Source organism: Ailuropoda melanoleuca, chromosome 14 (assembly GCF_002007445.2).
Source record: "Ailuropoda melanoleuca isolate Jingjing chromosome 14, ASM200744v2, whole genome shotgun sequence".
In the NCBI taxonomy this organism is placed as follows: Eukaryota; Metazoa; Chordata; class Mammalia; order Carnivora; family Ursidae; genus Ailuropoda; species Ailuropoda melanoleuca.
Window position 1 is genome coordinate 41507965 of NC_048231.1, and position 10564 is coordinate 41518528.

The 10564-nt window shown below is 62.5% G+C and overlaps 1 protein-coding gene across 10 annotated transcripts in view; it reads right to left on the bottom strand.

Moving 5' to 3' along the window:
* The window catches only part of BRF1 (BRF1 RNA polymerase III transcription initiation factor subunit), a 55148-nt gene that overhangs the window by 10750 nt on the left and 33834 nt on the right, over positions 1–10564 (bottom strand). For 9 of the 10 annotated variants that reach the window (XM_019809590.2, XM_034643084.1, XM_011236811.3 and 6 more), the window contains 6 exons: positions 7822–7971; positions 6909–7002; positions 5950–6076; positions 5471–5510; positions 5292–5384; positions 1083–1352 (listed from right to left, as the gene is read on the bottom strand). In XM_019809590.2, coding sequence (XP_019665149.1) covers positions 1083–1352; positions 5292–5384; positions 5471–5510; positions 5950–6076; positions 6909–7002; positions 7822–7971 — 774 coding nt within the window. Of the gene's footprint in view, positions 1–1082; positions 1353–5291; positions 5385–5470; positions 5511–5949; positions 6077–6908; positions 7003–7821; positions 7972–10440; positions 10464–10564 lie in introns of those variants that run through there. The other variant, XM_034643089.1, reaches the window with a different exon arrangement.

A 10564-nucleotide genomic window follows, 5' to 3' on the forward strand; every position in this document is an offset into this window, starting at 1 on the left:
CCCTGCTGGCCACCCCTCTTGTACCCCCCCGCTGGGTCAACAGCACAACCTGCACAGCCCAGAAATCGGAGCGGACCCCGGCCACCAGGTGGTCCACCCGCACCCAGTGGGCCAGGGGGGTGCTCTCCCGCCGTGCTGTGGCTCTGCGGTCAGGCCCTGGGCAGGCTCCCCGGCACTCACACACTCTGCCCCACTGCCCGCTCCCTCAGCTCCCACAAGAAGGGTCTCTTCCTGCCTCGGCCTTTGCACGGGCCCTCTGCCTGGTGCTCTGGGGGACCCACCCTCGCAGTACAACCTTCATGTACGTAACTGACGGGCTCAGGCTGGCGTGGTCCCTCTAACCCTAGACAGCACTGCTGGCAGGGCAGACGTGTGCCTGCCTGTTGCCGGAGGCACATGACCAACGTCTGCGCGGCACACCCTCACGGGGACCCCTGGCACACAGAGGCCAAGCCCTAGGCACCCAGGACCAGGCAGGGCCTTTCTGCAGCCTGGAGGCACCTGGTGGACCAGTCCTGGCAGAGGGCCAGAGCCTGCTCTGGACAGTACAACATAGCGGAGCCACACCGGCAATCCTCCCAGAGCTGCCAGTGCCCCAGGCCATCGTCCTGCTCAAGCACCCTGGCACTGCCCGCGCGGCAGCCCAGCAGGTGATGCCGGGCCACGCATGGGGACTGCGCCCTCAGGCAGCGCTTGGCCTCGGCCTGGACACACGTAGAAGGACAGGCAGGGAAGCCAGTCCCCGTCCCTGTGCAGGAGGCTTCACCCGGGCACGAAGGAGCCTGTGGCCACAGCCCAACCAAGCAGAGGGCTCCAGACAGGCCCCGAGCCAGTGCGCCAGTGGAGGAGGGCTCTGGAGGTGGTGACAAGCCCTGCTGGTGTTCAGGGTGTCCACGCACAGAGAAACTGGCAGCTCCCCTCCCTGGCCCGCCCTTCTGTGAGGCTGCACCCCAAAAGCACCTCCACCTCCCAGATGGGGAGGGGTGACCTGGAATCTGCCGGCCACGGCCCCACCCCACCAGCCAGAGGAGCCCCCACCCTCTCCCCATCCAGCACCCGTCCCCGGGGATCCCAGCACTCACGGGGGTCCTGGCTCTGGGAGGAAATGCACTCTCGGATGGGGTCCGATATGCCCAGGCTGGCCGCCGTGGGCAGGGGGCCGAGCAGGGACTCCAGGGCAGGGGGCCTGCTGCCCCCCTCAGGGCCACCCCCCACCTCGGAGCTGCTGGACATGCTGCCGCCGAGCAGCTCCTGGTAGAAATCCTTGTTCAGGTGGCTGGCGACAGCCTCCAGCTCCTCGTCCTCAGGGTCCTCGTCACCACACAAGCTGGATGTGGAGTCCTCGACGGAGCCTAGGGACACAACGTCACACACCCTGTGACGCAGGCAGAGTGCCACAGCCCCGCCTGCATGCAGGGAAACACGGCCGTCCAGCTGCCGAGGGCATGTGATGCTTCACTGGCAGAGGCTCCCCGACATCCCCGCGCCCACCGAGTGCCCTCGGCCTACATGCCTCGCGCCACACGAAAACTTAACTCGAAGTGAACATAACAGCTAAGAGCATTAACGCTTTAGAAACTAACGGGAGAGAAGACATTTGTGGCTTTGAATTGGGCAGAACTTTCCAAATGGGACACCAACAGGAACCCATAAAACAGCACCAGGCAGGACTGCGCCAAACGAGAGCCCGGTCCTCCCGTGAGCACGTGTGTCTGGACCACGCAAACAACGCTCCAGGCTCCGCGACAGGAAGACACACTAGCCGACCAAACCGGACAGAAGGCCTACGGGCGCCATCACCCTCCCGCCAGGCCAGGAGCGGCGCCGGGAAACAGGTCCCACTCCCAGTGGGGCGCGCACAGCACGGCTGCGTTGGACAAGGCTGGGCACGCGCCCTGGAGTCCACCCCGCGCATCCGCAGCTCAGCGCTCGCCCAGGACACCAAGCGTCCGCACCGACACACGCACACAAATGTTCCCATCGCCGTGTGCACAACAACCCAAACCTAGAAACCCCCCAAAGGTGCTGCGGCCTCGGCTGGACCGGCCACCTGTGCGTGTTCAGGGAGCCACAGACGGGGAGCTGCGCCGTTGCCCAGACCACGGCAGCCAGAGGGGAGTCAGGACACAAGCCCGCAGGAAGCATGACGGACTTCAGGGTAGCAGGAGGCTCAGAGGCTGCCGGGCGTGGGCGGGTGGGGAGGCAAAGGCCCGAGGGTCCTGGGGGCACGCACGTTCACGACCTCAGCCACCGCCATCGTCTAGCGATGCGGCATTTGTAGAGATTTACCACGGGCTGCATTTTAGATTCGCAGTTTGATGTACGTGAGTTACGCCCCCACGAAATTTGTTAAAAAGTCACCCACTACAATGTTTAATTTTTAAGAACCACGTCTCCGAACGCTTTACTCTAGCTCTTAACGTATAACACTTGGTGCTTCCGCTAAGCACCGAGGCTCACACGGGGATGTTACACCTTCGCGAATCCTTCTCTAGGGGCAGGAAACCATCTAATTCCCTGTGAGCAGGAAAATCACGTGGGCTGACAATCCTTCCGGATAAAAGCGCTGGGCCTCCGCGCTCATCTTGGGGCGCCCCCGCCCAAAGGCCAGGCCCCGGGAGTCCGCACTCCCGTCCCGCCAGTGGGGCCGCAGGAGCACCTGCAGCGTCCAGCCTCCCCCCTAGCCTCACCGCTCCCAGCCCACGCCACTCTCACAGTCGACCCTCCTCTTCAACCTGAGTTAGACCATGTGTCCCCTCGCCCCTGCTGGGACCTCCCATGGCCCCCACTGCACCCCACGTGAGCACCAGCCTCTCCCGAAACATCGCCTGCCCTCACTGGTCCCTTCAGTACTGTATGTCAGCCGATGTCCCCGCAGGGAGGCTGGCAGCGGGAGGGTGGCTTGCTGCCTGCACCCCCATGACACGTCACAAGAGCCGCGGCCTTGTCAGCCAGGCCGCCTCCTGTGACCCTAGGCAGCTGGACAACCCCACCTCGTTTTGGGCTCAGTCCAGAAAGAGGGGACGAAACATCCACCATCCCAATGACACGGAAAGGGTCTGGATAACCAGACTGTGGGGAGCTTGGAAGAGGGATGCATCCCCGACGTTCTCGTCAGGAGAACACGTGTGAGAAGCTGAGACCGGGGCAGGAGGTGGGGTGGCCTGCTGGTGGAGGACAGCCGGCCGGCTTCCTCGCGGTTGGGGCAGTGCACACAGATGCTGCCCAGGAAATGGCACGAAGAAAAGCACAGGTGCAAAGCCAGACCTCCCCAGAGTCAGAGAACACTGCCACCGAGTCACAGGGGTGGCTACGAACGGGCTCCAACCGCTAGAGAAGAGCTTCTGGCGGGGGTACGGGGAGCAGGGCAGCACGTGCACACTTGCGGAGGGACCCCACGTCACCCGGAGCCAGACACCACAGACATGCCCGCCTGCCAGAAGACAGCGGCCGCAGGGGTCATGGCGGGGGTAAGCTGACACTGGCCACCTTCATCCTCGACGAGTCAGCGGGCAGAGTGAGTGAGGACCAGAAGAGCTGGTGGCGCCCCGGGGGACACAGGGGCCCATGGGCATCCCCAACCACAAACACACCGAAGACCACCTGGGGGACAGAGTCAGTGACACCCCCGTGCATAGCGATAAGCATGGACATTTACGCCAAGACCGGAAAACAAAAGGCTCCGCCCCCAGCCCCAGATGTTAAGTCCCTCCCAGGAACCTCAGCATCAAAGAAAACACAAGCTGAAAGTCTGAGCAACACAGAGCTCCGCCAAGGCTCGGGGTTCCCTGCACGCATTTGCCCCAAACGCCAGAGCAAACCCGTCCAGCAGTGACTCCGAAGGTCAGCATGGGGGTGAGGCTGGAAGGAGCAGAGGCAGCAGCACAAATCACTGACTCAGCCAACGGGGAGGCCGCACCACAGACGAACCAGGCCAACAGCAGCGTTCGCGGGAAATCAATAACCAGCTACAAAACCAGAAAACACAGGGGAGAAGAACACACCCACATGATTGACAAATCCAAACGCACCCTGAGACGCAGCTTTGCCCAAGTCCGTGCAGACCGTGGAGGCCCAGACAGGGCAGGCCTGACACCAGGGCGCCCTGCGGGGGCCAGGACACACTCACTGGGCCCAGAAAACCCTACATTCTCTCCACAGGCCCTGCAAATGCCGGAAACACTCACCGACGGCCAAGACAACGCCCAGTGAAAACGGTGGGTGGGCATGTCCTTCTCGGGGCAAGATGGCACTTCAGCCCAAAGCCTGCTCCATGTCCTGGGCAGCCCCCGGGCCACGTGCCCACTGCCACCCCTGCGACTCAGCAGGCGCTGAAAGGCCAGGCCACAGCCTGGGCGCTGGGAGACATCAGGGGCCCGAAAGTCGGTGGCGAGCACGAAGCGGAATTCTTTGTAAAGATGGGATTACTCACATGGACAACCCAACGACTGAGAGCGCGTTACCAAGAGCAGAAGCATTCCTGATCCCCAAGCGCACAGAAGCGGCAGCGGAAACCAGGGGAAGGAGCAGGGGGCATGTGGCTTGGTCCAGAGGGCGGCTGAGGAACAGCCACGGGGTGAGAGATGCTCGCTCTTGGGAGGGGGTCGATGCAGTGCTGGGATGGGGCAAGGCGGGCAAGAGGAGCGTGTGAGGAAACGAGTACGAAAGGCTGCAGACCCTGGGGAAGAGGAGCGGGCGGTAAGCGTCGGCGGCAATGCCTAGTTAGCACCTGGGCCTGGAGAGCCAGACAGACGGGGCAGCGGGGCCCAGCTGCAGACCCACAGACGGGGGCTCCGAGGACTGGGACGGAAGGCAACGTGGGAGCGTCCAGGAGAGGAAGGAAGACCGCGTGCGCACCAGAACACCGTGCAAGAGCGCACACAGCGGCTCTGCGATGCCCCAGGCTGGAAACACGCGTGGGGGCCACAACGGGGGGGAGACCTCAAGGCAGCCGCGGAAGGTACAGGCAAAGCGTGCGACAGCAGAAGGGATTCTGGTGGGCGGCGGCAGAACAGTCCGGAAGGAAGATCGGGTGCTGAGGAGCTGCTTTCCCCCACGGGCTAGAACCTGGGCAGACAGGGGTCCTGGGAGCAGGTGGGCACTCAGCACAGCACGTTGGGGCCAGGAGGCGGCCGGCGGCCGGGGCTGGGACCCTGTGAAGGAGGACCCTGTGGCCCTGGACGGGGTGGCAGCAGGCAGGGGCAGGTGGTCAGCCGTCGGGGGAGTGCCTGGCGTGGGTAACGTGCGCAGGGCCAGGCCCTCGAGGCCGTGGGGGACGCAGCCAGACTCACCGTCTCTAGTCAGGTTGGCGAGGGCCCCCTTCGCCTTCGGCCGGCTGTTCTCTAACTCGATCTCGATGGCATCCTGATAGCTGCATATTTCACCTGAAATGAGTGATGGCACCCAGTAAGCACAAACCCACTTCTCTAGGGAGCCGGAGGCACCTGTCGCGGCGAGATCGGTCGGTTACCTTCAACGTCCTCCAGTTTCTTGGACAGGACTTGCTCAAGCTGAAACAAAGCAATGAGAACGTTCAGCAAAGAGACGAGGAGGCCATCTGGGGAAGCAGCGTGCTTCACGGCGCCCGGGGTCCCCAGCCCTCCCGACACAGGCCAACACCGATGCCCCACAGGAACCGTACCCCAAGCACCCAGGGCAGCGCCGGGGCAGACCCTGACGGCTGTGGGGAAGGTGTGGGGGCCATCGAGGGACCCGACGGCCTGCCACCCCCCGGCCAGGGGCAAGGGTGCCCCTCCTGCACCCCCAGGGCTCAGCCCCAACCCCACCCGCTGTCTACCTCTCCCTGCACACCGTGTGGAAACAGACCCAGTCTAGCCTTTGGACCTAACTCCCTTGTTAAAATGAGAACACGACACACGACCTTAGAGGACGCCGCGAGACACCGGCATGCCGCACAGGCAAGGCCCGGCCGGACCAGCATGGGCTCACCTGCTTCATGCGCACCTTCCGCTGCCCGGCTGTGTACGACGGGGGGTCGCACTCCCCCTCCAGGTCGATCTTCATGAACTCGTCCACGGTCAGCTGGCTCGTGGGTGTGTCCTCAAACTCCGTCAGCCTGGAACAAGCCATGTCATGGGGAGCCCGGCACGCCGGCCCCACCCAGCCGTGAGCCCTACTCGCCACGGCCACCCGCGGCACCCCAGGAGGAAATGCCTCGTATGCTTGTCGCGCCCGTAGGGAGACTCCGAGAAGGCCCAGGGGAAGGAAGCCAAGCTGGCAGCCCCAGGTGGTCAACAGCTAGAGATTAATCACCTACCTTTTATACAACCTAGAAAATGTTTAAAAATTAAAAAAAATTTTATTGAAAAAAATTTTTTTAAAGAGAATTAGGACTCAAATGTGCAAAATACTTCTCTTTCTGCCTTTCGAAAGTACCGCAAGATAGGATCTCAGTTGAGAAACAGCCATCAAATGTGGCAGACTCACGGTAAAACAGCTGCAAGGACAGGTCTGCCAGTGATCCGGCTCGCGGCTACCTGCTGCAGCCCACGCACAGCTGACACTGGAGCTGAGCTCTGCCACCCCACAACCAGCACACCCCAAAGCAGTGGCTTGCAGGCACCCGGCCCTCTGTTTGAGCCCGGCTTCCCCGGGGATGGGGGGCCAGTCACTCGGGCTCTCAGTCCACCCCAACCTACCTCGGAGAGAAACGTGGGGTGGAAGGGCCCCACTGCAGGTGCAGCTGGCGTGGCGGCAGGAGGACCGACCAAGACGCCCTGGAGGGAGGCCGGCGGCCCCTCTAGGACCTGGGCCGCACTGGGTCCTGGTCAGACCAGCAGGCAGCAGGACCACGGGAGGGCCACGCCCCAAGGACCCCTCAAGAGGTGGCTCTGACCAGCAGACGGATGAGGTGTCTGAGCCCCAGGCCACGAGCGAGAGCCACCTACCTCTTGCGCAGCGTGGACTCGCACACCTTGACCACGCTGATGACCTCTTTGACGGTTCTCCGGAAATCGTGCATCCTGGCCGCGACCAGAAGCGCTGGAGAGGAGCACGACGGGGAGTCAAGATCGGAACTCTGTACCCGGGCGGTGAGCGCCCTGCGCGGGGTGAGTCCCCAGCCTTACAGCAAGGAACAGTTACGCAGCGTATGCAATGGTCCCAACCCCCGAGAGCTGCACACTGCCCCGCGTACAACTGCGCCACAGATGAGAATCGCAGAAAGTGCCGCGTCACACACCCCGTCTTAAACACGAAGGGAACAAAAACACGTCTTCTGAGAACCTCGTGTGACCCCTCAAAGCCGGTGAGCGAACTCTGAGGTGACCCGAACAGGCACACTGGTTGGCAACAGAGGCAAGGATTCTGTGGACACAGCCCAGGTTGGGGGGCAAAGGGCCCCGTGTGGCGGCCACAGCCAGGCTGACTACGAGAGGCCCGGAGTCGGCAGCACACCGGAAGTGATTTTTGGCAGTAGCTGAGCATGGGAATGCAAGCCCTTGGCATTCCAGGAAGGACTGGAGCTGGGGGGTGGAGGGTCCTGGGGTAAGGGCCCCCAGAGAGGAGTAAGGGCCTACTGGGGAGGACTCCAGGCCCAAGGGCTGCATCAGACCTCACGGCGTCAGGAACAGAGCTGGAGGACTCTGAGGGACCCCGGACAGCTGCCCTTCGGCGGGGTGGGGAGGGGCGAGGAGACACAGCCCAAAAGGCCCGGGTACTCTCTGTACTAACAACTTGGCGCTGGCGTCAGGGCAGGGCCGGCCGCATGGGAGCCCTTGAGGGCCAGGTCAGCTCTGGAGACAGCTCACCCATCCCCCACGGCCAGTGGGCCTGGCCAGCATGACCCCAGGGCCGTCATACCTGCTCCGCAGAGGCCCGAGGGGCGCCGGCCGGTGTGCATCCAGTCCCTCTTCATCCTCTGCAGAAGCCTCAGGGCTGTCATGGACACCTCGTGGTTCTTGTCCCCGAACTCCAGCAGGTGGGCAAAGCGCGGGATGTACAGGCACGGGTCTGCCGCAGACACAGTGCCTCAGTGCGCCCAGGGCGCGGCCGGGAACAGGAGCACCCCCCACCAGGCTTCATGGAACGTGTGTGTTCCAGATCCGGGAGGCACACGGACACCACACAGCGCGTAGTGGTCTCCTCCCAGTCCTCCACGCGCAGGCTCCCCGACCCTCAGCTGCTGCGTGGGGTGGGGTGGGGCGCTAAGCTTGCACAGGCCTCCCACGTGCTCGTGTACACGCGTACACAATACCTTGCCGCTCCGGCGTTTTGCGCATCGGGACTGAACCAGAGCCTATCTTTCACCTGTTTGTGGGTCTAGTTCACTATTACAAGACATGACCTGTGTTTTCTGCCCTATCGCCTACAGGTGTGTGCGCATCTCTCAAGCACACTTTTCTTAGCAAAGGAAGGCTCAGGAGGGACCCGTGCATGCACGCACACATACACTCTCCCTCTCTCATGCCCCGCTCCCTGGAAGACCCCTGGAAGACCCCTTGCCTAGGCTTTAGGGAGCGTCCAGCCTCCAGATGACCTCATGAACTCAGCTGACCGCAGCACTGCCCTAAGTACACGGAGGAATCATGCAGGGCCCCCGACAGAACATCAGGGGCAACACTTGCTTTGGCCGGGATCGCCAGGAAGGCCTTGCTGAGACTTGAAGAGGGGGTGTCCCGAGGGGGCCACAGGCCAGCCAGAAAGCAGGCGCGTGCTGGCAGATGGTGACCAGCAGGACCCTGCCGTCCACCAACACCAAGCACCCTCCTTTGGGGCTCCAGCCTGGTCACTTCTCCCAACTTCCTGCATCTATGAGGGCCTACGTGACTGAGCTCTGGCACCTGGAAGCCCCATGTGGGCCTACAAGTACCCCTTCCTCCCTCTGCCCGCCTTGGCTCACATAAAGGACCACAGGAGATGGGCAGCAGCCCCACCCCAAGGATGGCAAGGACCCGAGCGACATCCTCCAGCCAACCGCGGAGGCTGAGCCGGCGAGCAGCTGCCACCCATCCACCTTTCCAGAGGCCCTGGGTGCTGTGTGGTCTCTGGAGAGCTGGGTCCTGGGTGGGGCAGGCGGACAACAGGTGGAGCTCTGGCGGGACAGCGCGACTGAGAGGTGCTGCTCGCCAACACGGCATAGTCTCCTGGCACATCTGTCTCCAAACCTCAAAAGGAGCTTTCAAACGTGCCGGTTAGTATTTCAAGAACGCACCAGCGTAAAGCTTTCATCTTTAGCTCTGCTGCTCACGCTTTACTAAAATGAGTTTGAAACCCTAACAATAACATTACTTTAAAAATATACCTGTTTTCTCTCAATAACATGTCTTTTAGCAACCAAATCACAAAAACCTGACCAAAACAGAACAAAGTCAGTGGCGGAGGAGTGCCTAGCTCCAGACTGCCCAGACTCAAAGCTGAACGCGCAGACTGTGTACAGGGGAAGGTAAGAAACCACAACACATCACACCACCTAGGTAAAACCCTCTCACCAGCTGGGAGAAAGAGGTAAGACCCAGCACCCGTTGTTTACAAGAGACACTAAAAGCGTGGCATGGAACGGTGATAGACGAAGGCCATGCGGGCACCACCAGGATCGCCACCCAGGAGAGAGGCAGCTGCAGGGACACGGGGCAGGGGGTCCTGAGGGGCCGAGAGGAGGACTTTATGAGAGGGAAAACCACCTCACAGGAGACCACGCGGCCACACGCCTGTGGACGCACCCAACACAGCGGGAACTGAACACAGCAGGAGGCATTGGAAACCGCAGTCTTAGAACCACAACAAGGTGAGAGATAACGCAGTTTGTCCAACTTGACAGAGGGGTGAAGGCAGAAAGGACAGAACAAGGAACGGGTTAGCGTCACCAGCAGCCCCACTGACCCAACACGGGCAGAGGGGGGCCCGGCTTTTCCAAAGCCTGTGCAATGGGGAGGAAAGCCTCCGGACACCGCAAAGAGGGAACCCTCCCAGGGCGCGCTGCCTCAAGTCCCCCAACCTCTTAGGTAACTGTGTAAACTGCCATGTTTGATGAAGAAGCAACAACCGGGGTGCCTGGAGGGCTCCCTCGGTCAAGGGTGTGACTCGGGCTCCGCGCGGGGCATGGAACCTGCTTACGGTTCTCCCTCCATCTGCCCGGCCTCGTGCTCGCTCTCGCTCCCCAATAGATAAAACCCGTAACGATAGATGCGATGCACTAAGAAATAACAAGGAACACTCGTAAGATGCTCCAAAGAGACAGAAAAAGGCATAAAGGGGCAGAGAAGCTGCAGAGGCGGGACCCGGTCAGACCCCGCCCCGCACCGGTCACCCCGGGCCCCGGACGGGCGACAGGCCCCCGGGGGGTACGATATGGGGAGCCGGGCGCGCCGGGCACGGCGACAACAGCGCTCGCACACCGGCGCGGCGACCAGCGACACACGAGGAAGCGCGTGCACAGCCTGTATCCGGAAAGACGCCCCGCACGGAGACACACACACGTACGTTAGTGGGCTGCGCGCGCTAGCGCCGTCCCCGCAGCGCTCCCACCTGCACCTGCGCCTCTCCGCCGCAGCTGGCGACCGCCCACGGGGGGGGGCGGGGCCATCCAGGCCGTGAGCGCGCACGT